Genomic DNA, 26,401 nt, shown 5'->3' with positions numbered 1-26,401 from the left:
TCTCAAACCTAGTTAATTGTTTTTGTCCATGCTACTCCTCAGGCTGTTCCAAACCCTCACACCATTAATGGTTAAAATACTCTAGAATTTCTGGTTGATGTTTGTCTGTGCCCATTTTACATCCGGTTAGTGTGTTAACTTTATTCTCGATTTCAAATACTTTTTTTCCCCTCAGCCTACTGTTTATCCCCTGTGTGACTGACTTCAGTGAGTTGCTTTAGCTGTAGTTTCTTTGTCTTTTGGATGATACCTTATGTGTAGGACTCTACAGTTTGTAGAGGATGTGACTGGCTGGATGTGATCTTTCCTTGAGACTTGTTCACTGGGTCCTGTTCCTTCTGGGTTGCAAAACTCTGCTCTGAGCTTTCCCGTACTGAATAAGATTGCTCTCTTGGTGTGTTGTTTTTTTTTTTTTCTACTGTCTTGCATAGATTTTGCATAACTATTCTTCAGTTCTTTAAAGAATTGTTTTCATGCAGTTGTCATCTTTCTTGAACTCTTTGTACAGAGGAGAAATGCTCACAACTTTCAGCTGTACCTTTTTTTTTAATTCCTGCTGTGAAGCTTCATAGTGTTGTTGATGGGGTTGTCACGGAGAGCAGCGTACATGTACTGTGGTGAAGTACCTTGGCAGAGGCTGCCTCGAGAGTGTGATTGTCGGGTTTCTGCTCGTGCTGGGCGTTCATGCTGGCAGCAGCCGTTCTGCTGGGCTGCTGCCTGAGGAGGCCTGGGCGGTTCTGGGGATGTAAGTTTGTCGTATGTCGATGCACTTGCAGTGCTCTTCCTGAGGTTACTGATCATTCCAGATGAACAGGCAGGTGGGGGTGGTAATCTGCAAGGGGGGCTGTTATTCTCCATTACCCCAGTGATAGTAGCTCACTGGGTTTAACTGTGATACGATCTCAGCACAGGATAAACCACTCTTGCCTCAATCCCAGGTGTATTCAGCCCCACAGCAGGCTATATTCTGCATATGTGCATTTGGAAACACAGACTGCTTGTCCTTCCTGAACCCCAGTGTTCACCTGCGGGCTGCTTAGCTGAGGGAAGCTTCTGGAAAATGTACAGATCTAGCAAGGCATCTCCTAATCTGGGGCTGATATGCTGCCCGTCGCAATTTCTGCCATGGTTCCTAACATTTGTCTGTGCACAGTGAATGGAAACAATAAGGTATCTGAAAAAATAACAAAATCTAGGTATATCAGTGCAAGTTATTTCCACAGATGTTCTGTGGTGTTTGGCTTTGTCTCCGACGCAGTCGGTGGCTGCAGGCAGAAAAGCAGAGTACTGTACAGATCATCTCTAAACTGTTAACTAAAAGCCTTTTTCTGACCTAGGAATTCTAATTTTGTGACCACAACAGGATAGAGAATTCTTACTTTGGCAAATGTTTCAGACTCTCGGATCTATCCCATGCAATTCTGTCTTCACGCTGCAGGTGCAATAATGTGCCTAAGCCAAAATTCAAACTACCCACGGTGTTTGCAGCAATACACTAATGTTTAAAATGAAAGCTCATTGCATTTACAATGAATCAGAAATGGTATAGATAAACCACTCGTAATCATCTTCAGTAATTTTGTGGGTGTAAGGCCAAGTTTCTTCTTACACCTGCTTGTTAGATCTGTTTTTGAAGGATTTTAAACAAATCTTAGCAGCTGGAAAAACATACAGAAAATTTATCTTCTCATCACTCTCATTTGAATAATAACGATTGTTTCTCCAGGCTTGACTTAATGTTCTTCTTACAATTTTTATCTTGTCCTCCTGTTTTACCTTTTGTTTTCTTAAGAAGCTGGTCTCACTCATTGGATTTTAATTTCAAATATCTGCTGTGCTCTTCTCATGCTCTTCAAAAATGAATCCAAATACTGTGACAGGGCTGCTCTGAATCAGTCAGCCTGGAAGCAGCATAGGACGTTGCAGAGTTCTCACTTCCCAGCTCCTGGTATCTGGTATCTCGCACTGAAGCCTCCTCTGCTCTGCAGGGTTAAGTACTGGGCTTCTGGATGTCTTTTAAACAGAACAGTCATCCCATTTCTTTTAAGAGCTCCATGGTGTCCTCTCAGTCCCCTCTTAGTGGTTCTTTCTTAAGTGGTCCATCTTTACCAACGCTGTCATGTGAGAGTGAATGAGCACTGTTGGGTGTCCTTTGCTTCCTGAAACTTGGGCATCTCTGTGCTTACACAGCTCTGGTAGGCTCAGGCTTGTGCTGTCTGTCTCTCTCTGCTGAGTAACAGTGATGCCACTGAGCAAGGCAGCTTCAGTGACTTCTTCCTGATTGATGAGTCTGCTAATTGCAATAGAAGGTGAACTCATTCCCTCAGGGAAGGGTCATCCTCTGGGATCTTGCAAATATTGACTCATTTCAGGCTGAATATTATCACTACATCCATAGTCTTACTGCTTGCAAGAAGGTGCTCTGGGAAGTTGTTTTGGTCAAATCCACTAATATTATCTACTGATAATATCCCACTACACGTCTGTCAGGGGAACAAAGAATTTTCCATGTTGGTGTGTTGAGCCTTTTCCTCCCTGAAAACACTGCAAATATCTATGCCCGTTGTCTGCCTGTTCTGAAAAGCTGCAGGAAGATGGAATGCAAACATTTTTCCTAAATACTGTTTCATCCTCTGTTCATATCCTTATTCTCATTTTGCTATTTTCTGTACAACCGTTCCAGGACTTGATCTCAGTTTAGCGCCTGAGGCTTTGGCGCTGGTCTAATTCCTTTTGAACTGGTTGTCCAGTAATCTTGAGGTTTGCTGTGAATATTAGGTACTGAAGCTGCCATGCTTTCTAGCTTTACAGTTAGAGTACCTTAACAGATGGCATTGATGTCATGTGTTGAACTTGATGTCACCCTCCCATCGTGGCTGTGCTGAGGTCTGTGACGCTGGTTTTGTCCCGCTGGCTTGCAGCAGCCCATCTGAGCACAGAGGAGGAGATACTCGGCCACCTCCCAGTCTTGTGGTGATTTTTATTTCAGGGTCAAATCTTCCTTCCCAGTTTTATTCACACGGATTATAGCTTTACTCTGGGTAAAGAAGCAGCTTCCAGAATGAAGCAGTACATGTTGTCAAAAAATGGGGGAGGAAGAATATAAACTAGCTTCTTTGATTTGAGCTAGTAACTATGTTATTTTTTTTTTCTTTCTCTGTAAATCCTACTTACTTGATTGGGTAACTTGATGCACCTTTTTTGGTTTAGGCTGATAAAAGTGTTTCCCAGAATCAAATTCTGAGGTCTTTTATATCTGTGTTTTTGTTTCTTTTTTTTTATTTTAATTGTTTGGTACCATTTAATACTTGATTCTGAGCTTGTCGGTTTTCTGAATTACTTCAGGGGATGGAGAAGAAGTAGCAAGAAAATACTCCTGAGAACGTTTTATAGTAAACCAGAATTTTATTACAGCTTACGTGAATTAACAGTTTATGATAACTTTTTGTTTTCCCCTTCATGCTTCTTCTGTTCCTTGAATAGGGCTTTTGTTTTGGCCAGCGTCAAGCTTTGATTTTACTTATTTATTTATTTCAGATTGCTTTATTTTTCTGACTGTTCAGCAGTTTATCCAATAATACCCAAGTACCCCTCAGTTGGCTCACAGTGCCATCAGTCCCTGTGTCACACACGCTATTGTTTTCTCCTCTCCCTTTTCCTCCCTACCCTGTCCTACCTCTCCGATATACTTTCTGGCAGCCCATAATCCTGCGTCAGTGAACAGCTCCCCCGGTGGTCCAGTTTGGAAATCTTCCATTTTTACTTAGAATTTTTTTTTTTTCCACCCTCTAGAAATGCTTCTTGGATACAAATATCACTATATTTTGCATAAACAAATACCACACCGCTAGAAATCTGGCCTCATTATTCAGCAGCATTACATGTAATTCTTAATTTGGAAAAAACACAGTTTTTTCCAAGGACGCCTCTCTAAGTAGTTGATAAGCTCCTTGTCTGCTGGATGGTCTATGGGTACTCTGGGAACTTATAAATATATATAAAATTTCATCAGTCTCAACAGTTACTAAGCTGCAGAACCCAGGGTGGCCTCCTGTGGTGATGTAAACTTGGTGTTTAGAAGGAACTTCTTCTTTCTCCCAAATATACGGTGTAAACTATCTGGCAGGAAAATTATAATAAAATGAAGGAGCATAAATAGAATGTACTAAGCTCAATATGTAAGAGTCTGCCCTTCTTTTGTCTTCATTCTTTATACATCTGCCAGCCGCTGCCCGATGTTCCTTGTGTGCCCGCCTGTCCCCTTTACTTCGGGAGCAGTCCCTTTTCCTTGCAGCCTTCGTTATGTTGTCTTGTATATTCTGTCACTCGGCTGTCTCTTAACCTTGTCATTTCCCTACTGCAAATCCTACATCTCTTTCTTCTGTCCTTTCCTAGTGTATTTTCACCTGCTTCTTTTCCATTTTATTCAGTTTTCCTTCCCTTGTCCTCTCCCTCAGTGGCCTGTTGCAGTTACAGGGTGTTATTCTGAGACCCGGTGTCCCACAGCAAGACCTCTGGGACTGGAGAGCCGGTACCTGCAAGCTCTGAGGACTCCTTCCCAGTCCCTTCCCTTGAGTTCTGTCTTCCAAGTCAAAACAGCTCCCCCAGCTCTCAGAGTTTCCCTTTTTCTTCCTTCTTCTCCCCCTCTTTCCTGGCCCCATCACCAGCTCAGAGTTCCCCTGTCCCTCAGCACGATCCCTGCTGTTCCCACCCCGCAGCCCCATGGCTCTCCCCTGGGCTGGCTCACTGCAAAGATGGCTTTGCCTGGCTGCTGGCCATCGTTTCTCAGCTCCCCTTTGGTTATGGGGACTGTCTCACGGGTGTCCGTTGCACCTCCACAGGACCTGGTCTCTGTCCTGAGTCTGAATGTGAGCTGGTGCCTGGGGCAGGGGGCCTCTGGCTGGAGGGTGGCAGAGGAGTTGGACACCGTGACCTTCTGCCCCCTCCCTAACCCCTGCCCAAACAAGCACCACCCCTGTGGCTCCCGTCTCCTCGGCTGAGGCAGGTAGTGTCCGGGCTGGTGTCAGGGCCCTGTGGGTGTAGTGGGAGTCATGGGTGGGGGATGCAGCTGCTGTATCCGTGGAAGAGGATGGTGGATGTAGCCTCTGTACCCGTGGCACTAGTCCAACCCCTTGTAGACCAGATACCCGGGAGCCTTGGCTACAGGGCAAGTTTGAGTGCGCCTCAGGTAGCCCTGGGGTGGAGGATGTGTGGCAGGAAAAATGTGTGTACAGCCTGGCTGGAAAAACGAGGAATACTCTACTTCCTCAGTGCACTGATTTAGGAAGTTCCTGTTTGCTTGATCGTGGTTTTTTTTTTTTTTGTTTTGTTCTGGGTTTTTTTTGTGCATGGGGGCAGTTGATGTGGGGCTATGCTGTGAAGAATATCACTGAAATAATGCCCCCAAAAGCAGAAGAGAAGCCAAAGGATTACAGCGTGGCTCTCTAAGCTGTTCTACACTGAAAGGCAATGAACTGGAGTGTAGGGGCTGAAAGAAAGGGCAGGGAGAAGGTGGTGGTGGACAAGGTGAATAGATGTCCGAATCTGGTTTGGTTTCTGGAGCCATTGTGTTGTGAAACTGCAGCCTAAGGCTGAAAAAACACCAACCAACAAGGACACTTCAAAACTTTAGCTACCTACATTTCAGCAGATGCCTGCTGAGCTTGTGAATTTATTTGATTCTGATTTTTTTGTTTTAATGATTTTTTTTTTTAAATGGCTATTTTTTGTTTGATGAATTTTCATCTGTAATTTGGCCAGCTTTTTCTGTCCCAAGAAATCTACTGAAAGGTAACTCCCTGCCTCCTTACAGGAAACAAAATCCAAGAGCATTAAAACTGTTCAAGTAATTGGGGGGGATTTTTTAAAATGTAGTAAAGCAGTGAATTTTCCATACGATCATTTTAGAAAAAAGCCAACTTCCTGGGCTTTTGTTTGTTTGTTTTAGTATGTATGTATTTGTTTTAAATTTCAGCTGAAAAAAAGACCTGCTTTAAAAGATACCTTGCATGAAAAATTCTAGCCCATATATAAATGTTTGGTGGTTATAGGAAACTGAAGGTAGGGTGTGACAGGCCCCCTTGGAATTTCAAGGCTTTTCTACACATTTAAGGTGCTCAGCAAAAGGAATACACTTACATTACGGTTTGAAGAGCTGTTTTGTTCAAATGCCTTGATTCATCAGGGTACTTGAGCGTGTGCTTGATCTTAAGAAGCTGTTGCTCTTTAAAGTAATTCTGTTTAAACGCTTTATGGAATTGAAGATAGTGTCTTTACTTTACAGTGCTCCTTCTCTGGGGCTGTAGAAGGTCAGTTTTTCCTTCAGTGACCAAAGAATAGAAGAAAAAGAGATCTGGATCACTTAATAAGCTGATATAAGACCTTGCAGGCACTTTACACCTGAAACTCTGTGCCTAAGACATGAGCTGTTTGTTTGATGTGTAGGCCCCGTAGATAACTTGGCAAACTCAAGAAGACCATGCTTTCACAACTGTTGTGGATGTTTTACAGTGCAGCCACCAAAGACAGAATCAGAAACGTTAAACAGATTAAATGACCTTCAGATCATTCTGATTCCTATAATCAATTTGTTGAGCAGCTAAGCTGTTATTTCAGAGAATATAAAGCCCAGTTTTCATTGCCTCCCAGTTTGAGATTGCTAAACTCTGCATACCTGCCTCTGCTTTCCCATGCCTTAGCCTGTGTGAACCCCTGTCAGTCCTTATGTTTAACAAGGCATTGTGCTCACAGAAGGTTAAGTTTTTAACTGGAAAAATAAAAAGTGATGCATAATACTGATTTGGTGATTATTAATGTTTGGGGGTGTGGGTGTTGCTGCAGAATGTGCTTCAAAGACCAGTGAATGGGAACCTCTGCAGGAGTAGTTATCTGTTGGCCATATCATTGCTGAAAATACTACAGGATGTAACTGCTATGCATTCCATTCGCTTGTCAGAGTGAAATTGCACTTAAGTGCAAAACTTTCAGGCAAGTTGTCTCCCTGTCACAGTAAAAAAAGTGCTTGAAGTAAGCAGGTATCTACTTTGCTGAATGGGGAACACGGGTAGTGTGTATCTGTATTTTTTGGCAGCATGTATGTAGGAGAAATTTGGTGTCTGACTTGATACCTCTAGAGATGATAGTGTCTCTGCTGAGTAGAGCTGTGCCTTTATTCCTTTTGCACTTTGCTAAACTTTCTTGGAAAAGGATTCCATAAAAATTGTGATTTGCAGACATGTCTGTATTTTTATCTAACTACAAAGTGCCAAAGTCTGGCTTTATTTAGAAATGTCCATTTTCCTGAGGCATTCCAACTTGTCTAAAGATGAATACGATCGAAGTTCCTCTTTCCACATCCTTCCCCTCAACCACCCCAATTATTATTGTGCAGTGGTCAAGTTCATCTGATCCTTAACACTGGTCTGGGTACAGCACACACAGGAAAGGCAGCTGCTCGGGATGGATCGCTCCTGCTTCTGAAAATCCTGCAATCGGGTTTCCCCATGGGCTCTCACAGTGGCTCTGTCTGTGTGGGCACGCTGGGCAAAGGCAGGGAGGCCACCTCTCAACTCTTGGGCTACTGGAGGGCACACACAGGCAGAGCCCGGTGGCTTTTGCTTGGGCTGAATCCCTTGGAAAGCGAATTGACCTCTGTTCAGACTGGAGTGTGCAGACGTATTCGGAGCGCAGGGAATAAATGAGGGAAGGAGGGCTGCCGGAATTACTCTGACCTGGAAGAGTGAGCCAGAGAATAAGGCAGGAATAGACAGACTTGTCTGCTAATAGACAAACTCAGCCTGTTTTCCTGAAATAAAAACCTGCAGACTAAAGTGGTTTGGTTTGGGTATAGTCTGTTCGTTAGATACAGACTGTTTCACTATGTGAAAATGGAAGCAGCTGCTTCTATATACAAAGAGTTTTACATCTAGGGAGATTATGGCCTCAGAATGAAAGAATTTTTCTATTACAATTCTCTCAAAAGCTGTAACAGTGAAAACAACCCCCTCAAATTGTTTATAGTATGATTAACTGTTCCGGTTGACTAGGAAACAACTTTTTTTTTTTTTTTTTTTTGTGATACGGATAAAATCCAAGGTGCTGTCACTTAGGTTTTATGTTAACAGTTATGTTAAATAATTTTAATATCGGTTTATAAGTTATCATCTTTATGCTTCTGGCACTTTGCATCCTTTCACTGTTTCTGTTTTGAAATCTTTTTAAAATTCTTTTTCTTGAGGGAAGCATGAGAACTGCATTATAGAAAAAAAAAAAAAAATTCAGTTGACTGCATCACGTGTGGTTTTATGAAGCAAAACCCAAAAGCTTTAGCATTTATTCTGAGTAAGGAATAGACACAGATCTCTTCAGGATAGCAGCAGTAATTGCATCCATTTTCTAGAACAGCTTATTGACATACTTTACTTTGAGTTAATAGAAAAGTTTCCCGTGCACACTTCTGAGTGCTTTCACTGGAGTTTGGTGCACAAAGCAAGTGCATACACATACATGAATACCTGTGTGCGCCCGCATTCCTGCAGAAAACCTTTATTATAGTCTATCATTGTAATATATTTAAGTATCCTGAGGAATTCCAACTTGCAAATTTGCATGTTAGCCTGTGCCTGAGTAGAGCAGAGTTACTAGAATGTGTTCCTGTACTGCTTATCCTAAAAGGCTTTTAGTCATTACCATTAATAGTGATGTTACGATTTAGGCCCTGGTGGTAATTTTTAAGTGTTTTTCAGACAAGTATTTTGGTGTCCTGCATGGAAGGTAACGGGCAGTTGCTGCAGCCTGCTCTGCAATGGGAAGGCACCACCAGTCCTTACCCGGAGTAGGATTACATGGTATAGCTGCCCGAGTTAGCAGGAGGCGGGACTCAAGGGATGGAGGCCTGAAGGGATGCTTCCTGGAAGGACCAGCACGTTTCTGTGAATGTTGCCATTTGCTGAGGAAAGTGCCAGTGTTTGTAATTGTGGAGCCACCTGATGATGCTCTTTGCAGACAATGTTTTCTCTAGGTCTCGTGTTTGATGAAAAGGGCAGCCTGCTGTCTTGATCACATTACCGGATTTATGTAGGCAAGGTCTGTGTGCCTGTGGGGAGTCCTGCAGAGCCCAGCAGAGGTCTGAGAGGTTTGGGGCTTGGGTGGGAGCGTGGACAGAGGGTCCTGCTGGACAAGGGTGCCGCTGCAGCTGGGCAGGGGTACACGTGGGTGCATGTCATGCCCGTGGAAATAGGGGCCTCAAGCTCGCTCGGCGCATTTTGCTTGAACTTGCTAAAATAACTTGATCTCAAAAATGAGACCAAGCATGAAGAATTTCAGTCTTTGAAGAAGCTGTGAAAATGTGAAGTGGAAGGTGAGGTGGGAATGCTTTGAAAGGTGGTTTATGTAAGTAACACAAGTTGTAGTATGCTTCTACCTTGACCTGTCAGCAGTCCGTACACAACATACGTGCTTAAGCCCATTATGCCAAGTATAAACACAACTGTCAAAAGGGAGAAATATGCTACTGGGGAGTTTACTGCATGTTTTTATTAGTGAACTATATAAAATTAAGGGAGAAAAGCTATAATAGGAGCAAGCTTTATGCTATATTTATAAAATTACAGAATTTATATTTTGTTTTCTAAATTATGCCTGGTAAGGTGTAACATATAAACATGTTTCACTGAAAATCTAGTTCACTGATGGGTTCTTCTTTAGTAAACTTTATGATCAGCAAGGAAGTATAAAACTGAAGGGAAATACATGTCTTCTGGTCTGAATTAGTCACTGACATGGTCTTTTCTATTATAGTATTTGAAGCAGGAGGAGTGCTTTAAATGCTTCAACCCATTTAACCTTAATTGCTCAGTTTTAATAGACACTTGCTAACTAAAGGAACCAAATTATAGCTTGAATTAGGCCTTACTAATCTTAATTAAAAGCTCTACTTTATAATCGGAAACAGCCTATGTTTAAAACAGTAAGCCTTTCTTAAATGGCTTATTTTAAAATGCTAAGGCCCTTTTGATAATAATTGTTCAGACTGAATACGGGTAACCATTATTCTCCTTATATTGCACTTAATTAAAAATATCTCCTCCATGTGGTTTTGTGCCTTCTGCTGGCTGTAAAATTGTTTGACTGGTGGGGGGTGGGATTACTTTACTTTTCCTGTGGTAATTTGAAAACATATTGCTGCCCCTTGTTTTAAAAGTTTTCTGGGGTCACAAGTTACAAAATTAACATGTGAATCAGTACAAACATTAGCTTCCTGCATTTCTCTGTCCTCAAGTGAGCGCTTGTCAGTCACTTCAATTAATTGTTATATTAGGCATATAATTACAACCATTAATAATACATCCTATAATCCATTGAGTTTAACTTTTCAGTTGTGCTCAGACAGTTGATTTTGGGCTTTACGTTGCACTCCGTCCAGAGACCTGACTTCCAGTAAAAACAAAGACTGTTCTATTGGGAGGGAAGCCCTGGCTCTATCTGTTGAGCATTTGTTATACTGGTAGAGTTTCTGTTCGTTTCTGTCCAGTACAGATCTCAGTAGGACAGAGCTTTGCACCTCAGCTCTTCACCTGCTTTCCCTTTACAGTTGACGGAGAGAAATAGGAATTTCCTGAAGTCAGTTCGCCTTGTATTACTGGAGATAAAACCAAGTCAGGTAAATCATGCCCCGTAAATAACGTTCTCTTTCCAACACAGACGTGGACATCCACAATGTGGGCATGTGAAGTTGGGTGAGGCGTCTCTGGGCCAAAGAGCCCCTGCAGCTGTGATATTCAGAGTCCATTGAAATTAATGGAAAATATTCTGCACTTAATTGTGCTCTGAATTTAACCAGGACAGGGGATTTACACGCTGCCATATCATCATTTGAGCATTATGAAATTCATCCTCCCAGTCTGTTTTACATTTTTTTTATTCTTTAATTTAAAATAGGCCTCCACCTCTCCAGCACAGGCATATAGTTAAAAACAAAACAAAGCAACCCCCCACAACTTTATTTTAGGAAAAAGCTGGGTTTTTTAAAATTGTGTTTTCTTAGAACTCGGCCTTAAGATTTTTCTTGGTGCATCCTACTTAGAAAGCACTGCTAGGCTGTGTGATCATCCCTTTGTTTTAATTGAACTGCTTTTCACAGTGGCCGACAGTGGGTGCTGAGGATAGATTATAAAAAACGTGACATGGAAGAACGCAGCTAGAGGTGTAGAGACTTCTTGAGCCAGAAGTTTCATTCAAATCATCATGTTTGATGGCATCTTCAGAACAGAAATGGAAAACGAGTGTGTTTGCTTCCACAGGTGTTGTGCAGGACTCACAGCTGGTAGATGGGTGATTAGCCATGCTCAGTATACTGGAAAAGAATTGGGCAGGAACAGGTAATTGTATACACCTGTATATACTCTTTTTGGCCTCCCATCTACTGTTGTTTACCATGAGTGTCACATCACGTTTCCATGGCCAAACCCTACAAAACCAGATACTAGTTTTTGGCTGGGCAGCTAACAACATCTTCAGAATGACTGGCCTTCCCACTTCCCTCACAGTGGGACTCGGTTGAGGAGTCTCAAGTCAGTTGTGAAAAATGAAGAGGTACTTTGAAAAGCTTGACCTCAGTGTTTAACCTGATTTTACATGGTTATGTTGTTAAACCAGGTGCCAGGGATGACACCCATAACCCTGTTATTTCATTTTGAGCCTTTTACTGAGGATGCAGTCCTGTATTAATCATGGGTGAGTTAACTAGTCAGGCCTTGGTGCCCTGTTTTCAGTGGATAACCAGGGACGTTGTGATGTGTTCTCCCCTGGACTTCTGTTTATATGTCTTAGAAATACTATGAACGTACACCAGATAAAACCTTAAAAGAGGGATTGGCTAGAAAGATGGGAAGGAGGAAGGAAAAGCATGGGGAACTCATCAAGAACATTTCAGAAAGTGACTTCTCTAATCTCTAGTTTTATATTGGATGTACTGTCAAATTTTAAAAAAACCCACCCTAAACCGTTTATTGGGTTGTTAATCAAGTCTTTAGTCAAGAGATTGCTGCATTTTGCTTATCTGTGCATAATAAAATAGCATTGCTCCAAAAGGCACCTCATGAGAAATCATCTAAATGAGAGTATTGGGAATAACTCTCCAGGGCTACACAAATACTTATATAAACTCACCCACTTTTGTCCCTCTGCTATTGGGGAGGAGGGCAGTACAGTTAGACTGCCTGGCTTTGTGGTGCGTTCTGTCAAAATTCCATCGTTTGAATGCTGCACAGAAGTTGTAGGCGTTCTTTGTTTTTCTCTACCTAACATTCTCCCCAACGTAACAAACAAATATAATTGCATAAAATTACCAAAGTAAAATTACCAGGCTATGAATATCAGCTCTCTTCAATTTTCAGCAAATGCCCATGTTACTATTTCCATATCTGCAGTTTCATTCCTTTTTCTCTGAATAGCATTAACAGTGCTGGAAGCTGCGTGTGCTTTCTGGTACAGGATATTTGAACACTGGAGCAGAAATGTCTAATTTCTTGGGAAAGCCAAGATTGTATCTGTTTGCTCTATCTTTCTTTCTTGTCCAAACATCAGATGTGAGCACTGCTTATAACTGAAAATATTTGATGAGTCACAGGTCAGCAATGGTGTTTTTCACATTTGAATTTTAGATTTCATCCTTACTACTTTTCCTGGATCTCCCTCGCTGTGAAATAGGTGTTTGTACAGCCCACCCTGGCTCATCCATCCCTCACCCCTGGGTGCCAGGCCCAGAGGAGCACGTAAGGTCATTCGTTCCTGTTCAGGGAGCCCCTGCTCTTGCTTGTTTCTCCAGTGGCCAAAGAGTCCAGGCAGTGTTTTGAGAAGTCTCTAAAGGGTAATAATGGAAAAGCTGATGGGTTCCAGGCTGGTGTTCACTATCTGTAGATCTGGGTCTCTCTGCTGGACAGTTGTTACACATCCACAGGTCAAAACCCAAAGGTTGCTTACCACTGTTTTTCAGGTTTTCTCTGTTATTACTTGTCTCTGGTGACAAATAGAGCTCTGGCTCACAGGCCAATTTCTGCGTGGCTTTTTAGAAGACTACGGAGAGCCTACATCATAACTGATAAACTCTCTTTGTGAATAATATTTTAGAATTGTCAGCATGTATTGGTAGGACAGGGTTCTTTGTTTCAGGAGTAAAAAGCTTGAATCCAAAAATTACGTTAATTTAATATTTGTTTGAAAATAAAACCCTTTTACATTGATCTACTACAGCAGCATCTAGAGCTTCTTGTTGATACTGGCCAGAGCCATGCTTTCAGAAAATGGAAAATGTTCTGTCTGTACACTCAAACAAAATTACGTGGCAGGTACTTTATACATTGTATATTGTGGAGATAGAATTGTTGTTAAGAAGCTGAGAGGCTCTGCCAGAATTCTGAGTTGTGCCTCAAAATTGCCAAATGTTTTGGCATCTTGAAAATAATTCCACATTTCATGACTGTGCAGTTCCCAAATCCACTGACTTCTCATTGAGATGGCTCTCAGAGCTGTGAACTGTTTCAGGCAGTGCTTTGTATGCACTCACATTTAGGGTATTATGTTTATTATCACAGGTTCAATAAGATTTTACTGAAAGTTGAGATTCTGAAACACAGTTCTGTGACAAAGTGAATTTGTCATTGCAGGAACAAAATGTGACTTGATCATCTTCAACTCTCGCACAATAACAAGATCTGTAGCCTAGTAACTTTTTTACCTATAGAGTGCACAAAGCTGAAGGGTGCTGGACAAAAATGAGTTTGAGCATCTCTGCTCTCTGCTGTTCTCTGCAAACCGAAATGCTGGGAGGGCGTCACTGCAGAAAGGGGCTGCTGGGGGCTGTGTGAGACTGTCTGTGCTCGGGAACAGGTGATCAAACACCAGGCAGCGTTGGTTTCTTGGGCTCTGTAACTGTTGGGTCCGGCATTGTCAGGGCGCACAAATCCGTGGATCCCCAGTGTGTCGCGATTAGAAGCAGCCACACGACTTCAGCCAACGTTGCAATGAAAGGGAGCCCTGATTAGGTCCTTCGGGAACGTCCAGCGATTCTCTGGTGGCAGCGTGCGTAATGGGGAGCTGCTCTGCTCCTGGGGGGGTCGCAGCGCTCTGGTGCTCTCGTGGGCCTTCTGGTGAGCTGGGAAAATCCACGTCTGATACCTGGCCCATGCAGAGTGGGGAGCCTGAGCAAGTAATGCAGGAAGCCCTGCATTTTACAAATCCTACGTGATATAAATTACCTCCTATTAACACAACAGAGCACTTCTCAGGCAGGAGTCTGCAGTAGCCCAAGGACTACTGCTAAAGCACATGTGCAAAAAATAGCTTGGGAAGGTAAGCCTGCTGTCAGAAGATGGAAATTCACTGTACAAGGATTTGCAGCTCTGCTGGAAAATGTAGCAGTTCCTCATATCCGAGAGGGTTGAAAACCACTGCTCTGTAGCCTGTCAGGCTGCTTGTGGCCTTAGCTGTCTCAGCCTGAAACTGAAGTAGTGTTGATCTGCCAGGGACTAACAACACATGTGCAGTAGGATATCGAGAAATCTTCCATTTCACAGTATGTGGTCTGCCACTGACTCGTTCTGAAACAAGCGAGAAGGAGTAGCCACCTTCTGTTCTCCCACATGAGGGGCCACAGAAAATAAGTTAATAGTCATCCACTGACAGGTAATAAGGAAATTTATTTCAGAATTGAAGCTTGGGATTGTTTCCTTTTGTCAGTGGACAGAAATTTAAAAGTTAAATGTAAAGGAGGGTTGGAGGTATGCAACCTAAGAACGAGGGAGATGCCTACAGGGGTTGCAAAAAAAAGTAAGTGAATGATGTCTGTATCGATGAGCTAGTTTCACTGTTTTAGATTGCTCCCTCAAAATTTTCAGATGCATGTTTCAATTTAAAGATCTAGGAATAACCTCCTGCCATGACCAACTGAAACGATAATCATTAGGATGCAGGAACACCAGTTGTGCTCATAAGGCGCACGAAAATATTCTCCCATTAGATCTCCAAGAATTTGCAAGATTAAATGTGGAATCAAACATTTCTCATTATATTAAAAGAGGGAATGGTGGTGAAAATGGCTGTGACTTAGAAGCAGTGGGGAAAATGCTGTCAAATGTCATGTTTCACATTCATAACAACTTGTGAACAGGAAATCTCTCTGCTTGAGCTTGTCGGGCATGGCAGCTACTAAATAAAGGCAGACTCTAAAACTGTTCTGTGCTCTGCAGGTATCCATCTTTATTTGGGTATCTCACTTGCAGTTCAAAGAACTTGTAGCCAATCTGTTTAAATATCAATTAAGAAAAATGTCAAACCACAACAACCTCTAATCAAGGGTTCAAGATGCATAATGCAGGATAACAATAATTTTGGTTTTATCTAGAAAATTACTGCGTTAACCAGGAAGGGAGCTGGAAGGGTCCTGGATAGGTTTCCATTGTGCTGGCTGAGGTGGCAAATGCCACATAAGGATAATACTCTGGTATACGAATAGAAAATACATTGTTCCCCAGGGAAAGAAGTCTGCTTAATTTATTTTTTCCTTTAAATGACTGTAGCTGTCCAAAGGTTTTAGACTGCCAGAAGGTACTCTAGGTAAAAAATGCTATCTAAACCTGATGTTAATGCAGTAGCAAGACTTGTCAGTCAAGCTGTCAAAAACTCTGTAAGGTTCTAAATTAAGGGTGTTCCATGTCATTTATTTGATCTTCTCTCTGTTCCTGCTACCATAAAGAGTATTTAAGTGGCTGGCAAATTGCACCAAGTGCATGCAGAATCTCAGCTTTCAGCTTCTGTGTTCTTTTTTTATATTTTAAAGTATTTTTTATTCCCCTGTACTTAAGTGATAACCGTCCATTGACAAAGTACCTGTACACTGAAGCAGTAATACCTGCCTTGAACTGCAGGTATCCTGAGAGAGTGAATCACAGGGGTAGAGTCTGTTGTCTGCTGTCAGCTTGATTGGCATATCAATGTCCAGCCATTAAGAATGTTCTTCTAACTCCTTGTACCACGAGTTTAAGCAAGGAGGGAAATGTGCAGGAAAGAGAACAGAGACAGGAAACTGAGGAAGGGAAGGTGAATTTAAGAAAAATATAAGGAAGGGAGTCTCCAGAGACCATGTTTCTTATCAGTGAATGAAGAATGTGACGGTCATTCGCCAAAAATGTAAAGTATAATCATTCAGCTACTGCAGAAAGTTTGGATTTTCACAATCTATTGCCTTGTTTCATTTAACAATATGTGAGCTGGATCAGCTGAATTCTGCTTACCTCACTGGGTGCTTGACACTGTCCGGCCAGTAGAGCCTTTAAATGTGATTCTTTAGTTCTCCCTTTGTATGATAAACAGTATTTGAAGATCATGAACTACAACCTGCAGAATGACAAGTGTTAAGCACACCAATGTCTTCTACAGCTGATAAACTCAGAAGCTGATGTATGCAGTTGCCTCTTAGAGCAGTACTTGTGTGTCTGAAGGCTTGTCTGTTTTTCCCCAGCAGTGAAGGTGGCTCTGACAAGGCCATCCTTACTGTGTGCAACTTGACAATTTGATTCACACTGGCTGTGATCGGTGTAATAATAGGCGACAATTTCAGACACAGGACAAAATAAGGATCTACAATAGGTGTCTCTGCTTTCTCTAAAATTAGGAGATAATAATTGTGGTCAGAGAAAAAAACAAATAGAAAGTAAAAAAGTCCCATCCTACAGCCAGTGATAAACTGGATGAGGTCTAATCTGCCTTGCAAATATATCCTAAATGTTTTCAGGCAAGATAGTTCTAAATATGATGCTGTTCACGCTTTATATGTGCTGTTGAACCAGCTGGACATACCTCTATGTAGTTTGGTTGGTATTCCATTTCCCCCCTCTTCTTTCAGACCAGTACTTCAACAAGAAATAAAGCATGATGAACTTTGTGCTCAGCCATCACAGAAGAAAAGGAAACAAATAAAACTGCTACAGAGTACTTGGTGTTTTCTGGAAACTGTATGAAATGGCTTCCAGAAAAACACCCCAACAATACCACAGACTGCATCCAAATCATCTCCAATAAGTTGGCATGGCATTTTCATTTTACTGCTGTTTTAATCCTGGAAAACAGGGGTATGTGACATTTTTGAAGGAAGTTGTAAAATTAAATTTTATTTTTTTTCTTTGTGTATGCACTAATGGGAAAAACATTGGAGGGGCAGTACCCATAGTGGAAAGGCTCTTGAGGGATTTACACTGAAAAAAACCTCATGCTAGACAACCCATTGTACCTGTTCTTTCTCCTTTCTCCACTGAAAAACATCAGGCTGCTTTTTCTGATTTTTACCCTATTCCCAGCCTACTCACCCTTGACCTTGGCTCTCAGAGTAGTCCTAATGGCTATCAAATTTTACAGTTTTCTTGGGCACAAGCATCTTGAAAATATCATGACAACTTGAAAGCTGTAAAAACTGCACTGTGTGTCCTCCGATTAGATCGTAACATTCCCAAAGTCACAGCATCTAAAAAATAAAAGATGTTAACATTTACGAGTCAAAAAATAAAGTATCTCAGGAAGAACCAGATGTAACAAATGATAGATTTGAATTTGTTTTTTCTTGTAGAAAAAGTGACTTGCGAAGCTTTTAATGGGAAGGGATTTTCAGAATCAGACTTCACTCTGAGATGAACGCCAAGGTTTTGTTTGGAGTAGAAAAAAATGGAATGAATCTTGATATGTCAGTATTTTCTTCATCAGACTTAGACTTGGAGTAGGCACCGAGTTCTGCTGTCACAAAACTCAGAGGGAAGCGGTATTTCAGCAGGGCAGGTTGAGTGGAATTGATAACATTTTCCCAGCTAATTCTTCATACATCTAGCTGGGTCAGCTCTTGCAAATTTTAAGAGCAGAGCTGAGCAGACTTCAAATAATTTTGAACATGTGGAAATGTGCTGATGCTAAACTCCTCTTGAGAATATAACCATTTTGGTATTCTTGCTCAGGTTGAATGCTTTCCAGAGAGCTGAACTTTTGGCAAATTTGGCCTGCACTCTAACCAGAATGGTCTCTAACCTACGTGTGAGCTTTTTTCCTGGTCTTTGGATCTGGAGCTGGTTGCAACGTGATATGAGAAACACAAACGCCATAGGTTCAGTTATCCCGTGGGTGTGTATAGCTGTGGAAAGTATATTCAATCTGGAATCTGCCAAAGAAGCAGAGTATATAGAAATATTCCCATGTTGGTTTTATTTATTTTAATGGCTTTTACAGTCCCCAAATCCAGTCATTAAAAAGAGTAAGATGCTGATCTGATTATGATCCAGGACTTGAACTTGTTTGGATTCTTGTCGGTGTGCACGTCCCCTCACTACTGACGGCCTCCGTAGAAGTAAAGTCCTGGTGTTGGCTCTGCACTGCTGCTTGTTCCGAATGGAAGTGGGAATAAGAAATTTAAGTGCTGATCCTGTCTGGCATATCTCTTTACTGTGAGTCCTAGGAAATGTGTCTTCCTGGCTCCATGAGGCCAGTGGCAAAAACGCCTCTTGACTTTTGTGGGATTGGGATTTCACTTCAGGGCATTTCACCTTTGGATATTACAAGGTCACTTCTTACCCAAGCATCTGAGATCAAGGTTGCATAAAATTATGCAGTGGTGAAAACAGCTCTGTTCATACTGTGGCTCTATTCTTAACTGGGTAGGATTTGGAACCCAGGGTGGGGCTTTTCTCCTGTATTTGTCTGTGGAAATGAGGATAATGCGTTGTGATCAAAACCCAGTAAAGAATCAGTAAAATTTTTTTTGAAAGCCTTTGAGAGAAGCCATAAAAGTGCAAAATATTACCACATGGAAATATGTGTTCCAGCATTTTGCAATGTCCTTTGCTGCATACCAGTTCTGGATAAGCAGGCAACATGCTGCAATTGCAGAACTGTAGTATGACTTTTATTGGCAGAAGACGACTGATAATAGAGAATTCTGCAAGTGGTACACTTTGTCCTCTGTAGGGGACTAGCAGCAACCTCTCAGGGAGCAGGAAGGTAAAAACAGTTTCTTTGTCGGCAAGTTTGTAAGGAAAATGTTATTTACTGTCTCCATAATGCCTCTTTGGCAGTATTTTGTTTAAAGCAGCTAGATAAATAGATAAAGATGAACACCAAAATATTTTTCTCTTCAGATACTGAATAAATATGTGGATTTATCCATCAATGTATACTTACAAAGACTTTATTATTTGTTTTTCTAGCTATTTTATGGATCCAGTTCCTTTAGGAAATATTCCACATCTGCATAATATACCTGTGTGCTAAGTTTTGTTTGTGGATCTCTAGATTAGAAGAAATTGATGTGGGCAGACAGCTTCCTTTGGCTATGGATTGTAAAATGTCCAAGCACATAAATTACTCCTTTCAAAGTCAACTGAAATTTGTGTTTACTAAATTAACTCCAGATCTTCCCCTTACATTAGTAGTCAAGAAATACTTTAAAGTGAACGCAGATTTTACCCAATCCTACTCCTGTTTTGAACATCTTCTGTTGCATTGTGAGTGTTGGGATCTGTGGCCTCGACAGACGTCAAGATAAAGGTTGTGCCAATGCACTTTCCCATTTTCTATAGAATCTGTGGAGTCGAAGACTAAAAGCTGAGTTTGGCTCATTGACTTTCAGGCCTCAGCCATTCTTCCTTTTGCATGTTAATAGCCATAAGGCTTCTGTGACAGTTTAGCTGTGACACTCATCCAAAATTCATCAACTCCATGCAGACATTTGCCTTGATTTCAGTAGCTTTGCTCATAATGATCTGTAGCTGTGCTGACAAGTTTTGTTACATGTCTTGTAATGATTTTTGGACATTGGGGAACTTAATGAATGGCAACTGGTATAATGAAGAGTGGGAATGGATTTTGCTGGAGGTAGATCTTGTACTTTCTTGGATTAAAGTCTGTGCCACCTTCTAGCAAAGACTGTTAGTGCTTGGAAAAGATGGTTAGCATGCTGAAAAAGTTTAGGCAAAAGGGGAACTAGCGTTTTCCTCGCTCTGTTTTACGTTTGGTTTGTCTTTTGGACATTAGTTATTGCATGCTGATGTATCTTCTCTGCTGAAACATCTGAAATACTGTGATACTGGAAGCAGAAGATACCAGTTCTTGTTTTATTTTCAACGTTTCTTAAGTCTTGTTGTATGTGCTCCTGGAAGAGCTGCTTCTCTGCAGGGTGGCCCTGTGAGACTTCTGAGAGTGCCATCCCTTTGTTGCAGAACACAAATGAAATCGGTTTCTGGGATGGCGTCGGTTGCACCCGTAATAACGAAAGAAGCTTTAACCCCCATATGTAAAAGGTACATACGGGTCCCCTCAGACTAAAAACAATTAGGTCCCTTCAAGAAGACAACTTCCAATTGTTTTCCTGTAACTGCAATACAGTGATTGTAAATGACAGCACTGCCTCATGGTAACAAATGCTCAGGTTGTCTCAGATACTTGTCCAGGTTTTTAAAAAAAAGTTCTCAGATGCTTATATAATAGTTGCAGTCTCGTACAGTACATACTCATTAAGCAACACCACTGCTCAGTGGGGAGGGCAGCGGCAGAGCATGGCAGTGCTGTGCTCCCTGGGGCTGCTGAGTTATTTCCAGGCTGGAACAAAAAGATTCACTTGTGCTTTCCCGAAGGAATTAGGATGTTCCCAAGCTTCTTTCACCTTGGCAAATAGCTGAACCAGTACAGTTACTAGTACACCCAAGTAAGCAAGGTTCTTTTTGTCTCTCTTTTCCTGATAATATTTTCCCTTAGAACGTTTGAAACAAGCAGTGGATTTTGGACATTTCCCAAACCAATTCCAGAAAGAGATGGTCAGAATTATCTCACCGACAGCTGAGGATGTGGTTGCATACATCCAGCCCTGGCACTGGGAGCTGCTGGCTCATTTCAACACAGTAAGCCCAAATAGGTTCTTGGCAGGCAATGCAATTATTATAAATGGCCCTACGCCTTCTCTAATCATTCTGGTGCTTTTTTTTTTTTTTTTTTTTTTTCCCCCGGGCTCCTGTAATTGCTGGCATTGTAATACTGTATGAAATGAATTCCTCTTAGAGAGGAAACTGCAGTACTTTAAGGTGTTTTCTTCACTAAACACCCCAAAAGTTGCATGTCTGCACAGCCAGAATTTACTGCAGTGAAAACTTTGTTGATATTTTGCCAGTGTTTCCCATTCAGGTTTCCTATTGAGAGCTGGACTCCAGTAAACCTTGCTAATTCAATAGTGTGTGCACCTGCATCCAGCCCAGCAATAGCAATTTTGTGGTCGGGTGGCAACATTTCTCTGTTTGTCTTGTTTCATTTTTGTGTTACAGTAATTCCTTCATGGTGAAAGACAATATTAAATGATCAAATGCTAAAAATGTTAAGGGTAGTTGCAGCTACAAAATGAATGGGAAGAGTTAACTTTCTGAGTTAGAGGTGTTTTGAGTCAAGAGTTTGATTAACACCCGATTCTATCAATTACAGGAAAAAAAGAATAATAGGATATGACCTAACGAAAAAGAAAAGAACAGTGCTGGACCCTGCAAATTTTGAGTTTTACAGTAGATAAAACTAAGAGCAAGCCTGCAGGTTTTCTGTGTTTGAATGTACTCCTATTGCTTTTATCTCTTTATTAAGCTTACTAAGGAAGCCATATCCTGCCATGTCAGATGTAATATTCTGCCTGTAAATTACAGTTGTTCAGCACTTTCACTGAGGCATTCTTTAAAGACTGTCCTCCACCAGGTATCTGAGGAGAGAAGCTGGGGTGGTGTTCACGCTGTTTGCAGGCACGTTGTCTGCTTTTCTCATGATGCAGCTGGAGCTTGAAAGAAGTTCAACATTGGGACTTTGCAGGCTTTGTGCATGCTTTTGGTGGGGTTTTTTGTTTCATTGGTTTTGTTTTAAAAAATAGTGTTAAATTCACCAGTCTTTATCCCCTTGGTGTTTTACTAGCAATACTGGAGATAGAAATTCCAGCCAGCCTGCCAGGTAAAGTCTCTTAAATAGCAATGTGGTTTTGGAGGGGAAAGAAACACCAAAAAACCCACAACATGGCTCTTAAAAATAGGTAGAATGTTTGGCTCCACTCCGAGTTTTGTACAGCTCTCTTGGGGTACAAAAGGGTGAAGTAATCTTCTAGTCCTTTTGCAAAATTTAATGTATCTGGAACTTCTTGAAAGAGAGATACGAAAAGAATCTGTTCCTTTTGTTACTTTTCTGGTTTATATATCTGTTCAATTACCCTTTCTGGAACTTAAGTATTTGTCTTACATCAGCACCTTGTACTGCTAATCACAGTACAGCTTTTTAGAAATAAGTATTATAGAAGGAGTAGACATTCAGAAGGCTTCGCATTTCTTTGATTTTCGTCCCTTTTGAAGGCTCTCCCATCACTTACTTAAACAAATAGTCTTATTTGATTCATTGTTTGAAAAAAGGGAATGAATTGATCAGCCCTGGGCAGTCTGATGCTGAGTAACAGAACAACTGATAACACTTTCTTCTGAAGAAACTCGGTGCCGGAAAAAGGAACAAACCTTGTAATTAAATTACCATTTTTTCTTGAGTGTCCTGAAGGAATGCCCGACACGCCTGACATCAAAAATCATGTTACATGCTTTTTGATTATTGACTTGGCCTGTTAAAACATGGCCTTACTGTAGAGCTCTATTTTCATCCCTGTAGCCTGGGAATGATAGGAAGTTTCTGGAAATATTCAGGGTTATGGAAGCTGCAGGTATCTGCTAAGTGGAAACCTCCCTGGAACACTTTGGCTGTGTGCACCCAGGCGCTGCGGGCTGTCTAAAGGAGAGTGGCTTCTTGGGGACTTCCCCCTGCCAGCCTGCAGCTGTGTTCAGCATGAGCCCAATATGCAGTAGTCGATGTGCTGGTTATTGTTTTCAGGAAAGATCAGAGACGGATCTTCTTCTTGTCATACTGGACTCTGGAAGGTAGAGCACATCCCCAAGCTGTGCTGACTCGGCACCTGTACAACTAATGGATGGAAATCATTAGCAAAGGATGGGAATTTTCTGAAAGAGAGCAGTGGTTGAAAGACTAGGAAGTTTACCTTTAAGCACCAGGTCATATTTTTGTTAGGAAGATCCTTTCTCCAGCTTATTTCCAGCATTTTTGTGGTGCTGAGTGCTGAGTTACAGAAAAGCTAACTGGCTTTGCAGATACAGCCAAAGCCGTAGTTCCGGTTTCCAGCTGCTGAGGAGATTGTAGAAGGGGGGCATCAGAGCTGTTGGAGGGAAGTGGATGGAGACCTGGGCTATTCTGAGTTTAAGGTATGTTTCTGAGGGGCTGACCTGAGGGGGAAGGCTTGCAAAAACACTTGGGAGAAGTCTGTCCCCACTCTGACAGATCAAACCTCTTGGAGGAGTGTGCAAGGAGGGACAAACCGAGCCTGACTCAATCCGGGGGCCAGGAATGCTGAAGGTGTTGAGCGGCTGAGTCTGAGCTGGCTCTTGCAGAAGAACCTGGTTTTACCAAACTACCTTGCTGCCTTGGGATTGCAGCTGAGTATGATACCAGGCAGCAAAGCTTTTCCTGCAGTACTTTAAAAAAAAAAAAAAGGCTGTGTGAATGTGAACCTAGTTCAGAAGAAATAGTCCAGCCACCTCGGCAATGGAAGGCACGTTTGAAATGTACAGCCAGGATAGCCCTGATGTAATAACAGGTGATTTTCGAACAAGGTGATTATCTGTTTATCATGCACTGTGTCACTTAGGGTCAGTAGCTGGGGTTTTTGGTCTAGTGTACCACAGGTTTAGAGCTGATCGTTATCAAGCTGTGAGGCTGACTGCAATGGTTTGTGTATTTTCAGTTGGTTGATGTGCACCACTGAATGATTCCAGCAGTGACTGTGCTGCTGACGTTCCATGTATGAGCCAAGATACAATCTGTAAAAAGAAGAAAGTTTTCACTTTCTAGAATGAGTGAAGAAGTGATTTTTTTTGTATGAGGGAGAGAGGATCATAACAGGATTGTTTGTAGTTGAAGCAGAATGCATCTCTCTTACCATTCATGGTACTCTTCCAGACACCAGCCAGTGTACAAAAAAAAAAATATTCTAGAGTACCTTTTAAGAAAAAAATGTTGGATGACTTGTTGCTGTACATGAATTAATACAGAAAATTATAATAGGGCTTATGTTGTGGGGGAGGTGGAAGAGACAGACAAAACCGTACCAAGTTATCAATAGTAACTTCATAATGCTCAGGGCACTGTGACAGCTATTTCAGCAATAGTGTTTTTCAAGGTTTATTGTACAGCACTACAGCTTTATGTATTGTCAGGAATATACCAGATCTTCCTTGTTCTAAGACACCTTTTTGTGAAACAAGGCATACTTTTCTCTTGTCTTATGCCATATTAATAGCATGTTTCAGATAGTTGTTTGTTATAACAAAGTCAAGGGTTTAACTCAGTGCTTGATTATTTTAAAGACAGAAAACAAAAACTGTATTTTAAATATAAAAATTGTAGTGAAATCAGGTGTTTCTTTTTAATTTTTGACAACATAGCATTGTTTACTGTGATGATACTACAATTATTTTGGGAAGGAATTTTCTATACATTGGCTTGCTGCTTTTCAGTCCTATATGACCCTGATGTATTGAGTCAGTATTTCCCTGAGCCAGCTGTTGGATGAAATCCTCAATACAAGTATATAGGAAGATTAGAACATGCCTATATTCAAAGACCATGCCTGGTTGGAAAAGTTTTTCTGTGTTCTTAGTATTCTCTTTTTACAAAAGTTTCTTCTTCCTCCTCTTGTGTTTTAGATATCGACGAGTGTGAAAATGACTTCTACAACGGGGGTTGTGTCCATGAGTGTATCAACATTCCAGGCAACTACAGGTGTACGTGCTACGATGGGTTCATGTTAGCACACGATGGCCACAACTGTCTTGGTGAGTAGGACATGCTGGCAAGGGAGTTTCGTTTCATGGCTGCGGTAAGGAGGCCTGACCTGCTTGCTGCGTTTTGTCATCTGGTATATTGTCAGTAAAGACTTGATCCAGATCACACTGAATAAATTCAAACCTGTCTGTTGACTCCAGTGTGGTTTAGACCACACCCTTAAAGTTGGTAGTTGGCACTTGTAATCCTAACACACTCAAATCAGTTTGCCCATCTTTAACATTGCTAAAAAAACCCTGACCTCCAAAGCCTGTTCTGGATGTTTGGGCTTCTTTTTCAAGAAAAGTAATCTGTCCCATCCGCTTAAATATATTTTGTCTGTTTCTTCCAACTTTTGTAATTCCAGTCATATCTTTAGAGCTCCCCCTCCCCCTTTTTCCCTTGTAGGGTAACATAGTACTAGGATATGCTGTATGAACATAAATTACAGGATGTTAAAAGTGCAAGTGTGGTGAGGGAATACTTGGGCAATAAAACAGGGCAGAAGAAACACTTATCAGTAATAGCTGTTTACAAAGGGGAGGGACACAGTCCACAAACTGTACAAAGCCACGTTCGGAGCAGGATCTTAATTGATTCAGCAGTCTGAGAATTTGGGAATCTGTTCTTTTGATTCATGTCCATTGTTCTGGTTTAAATAGGTTGGGTTTATGCTATAAGCTAAAATATGTTTTGGTTTGAAATTTCTTCACACCGATTACCTGGAAATGAACTTTGACTGCTATGTCCAGGTTCCCAGATTCCCATACTTGCTTACTTGGCAGTCATTTTAGCTAAACCCTAGTGCCTAGGGACTACCTTTCTCAATATTCCCCATATAAATGCAATGACCAGTGTTTTCCACAGTCACAAATTCATTTAGAGGTGATGTTTATAAAACAGTGTGGAAAAGGGGTATTTTTTTTCTGTGTCATGCAGCACCTTTACTTTGGTAAAAACTGAGATTCTTTGCAATGAAAGTCAAGAAATCAGGTAGTGAACCAGAAATAAAGTCCAGTAACACCAGTCTGCTCACTGGTGCTATGAAACAACTAGAATTTCTGAGCAAGGATTTGGTTAGCCTTCCAGCGGATGTATTGCCTACTGCGTTCATTTTCAAATGGACTAGTATTTATTCAGATGGACTATATATCCTGACCATTGACAGGCTTTTGACTCAAACTTCCAAATTTCATTTGTTCTAGAACAGACCGAATAGACTTATTCACCTCAACCTGAGGTGGTCAAATGATTAATTGTGCAAGAGGTATTTCTTATACAAAGAGCAGCCAGCCATTCATTTAAAAAAAGAAAGAAAAACTATGTATACTAATGTTCCTAAATATCTCTTAATAAAACAGGACACAGACATAATCAAATAGTTCAACTGTTTGGAATTCAAATAACTGTGCACGTACATTGTTTCAATCAGCTTGCTATTTTCAACTTTGTTTTCAAATGATTCCCACAGTAGTCG

The 26,401-nt window shown here is 41.3% G+C and overlaps 1 protein-coding gene across 1 annotated transcript in view; it reads left to right on the top strand.

The window, feature by feature from the left end:
* Positions 1–26,401, top strand: part of SCUBE1 (signal peptide, CUB domain and EGF like domain containing 1) — a 207,889-nt gene that overhangs the window by 6,713 nt on the left and 174,775 nt on the right. The window contains exon 3 of the mRNA XM_074825576.1: positions 24,807–24,935. Within this exon, the coding sequence (XP_074681677.1) occupies positions 24,807–24,935 (129 nt within the window). The remainder of the gene's footprint in view (positions 1–24,806; positions 24,936–26,401) is intronic.

The sequence above is a fragment of the Strix aluco genome, chromosome 5, assembly GCF_031877795.1.
Source record: "Strix aluco isolate bStrAlu1 chromosome 5, bStrAlu1.hap1, whole genome shotgun sequence".
NCBI classification, from domain to species: domain Eukaryota; kingdom Metazoa; phylum Chordata; class Aves; order Strigiformes; family Strigidae; genus Strix; species Strix aluco.
The sequence above is the reverse complement of the archived record's forward strand: the minus strand, read 5'-3'. Positions and strand labels throughout refer to the sequence as shown.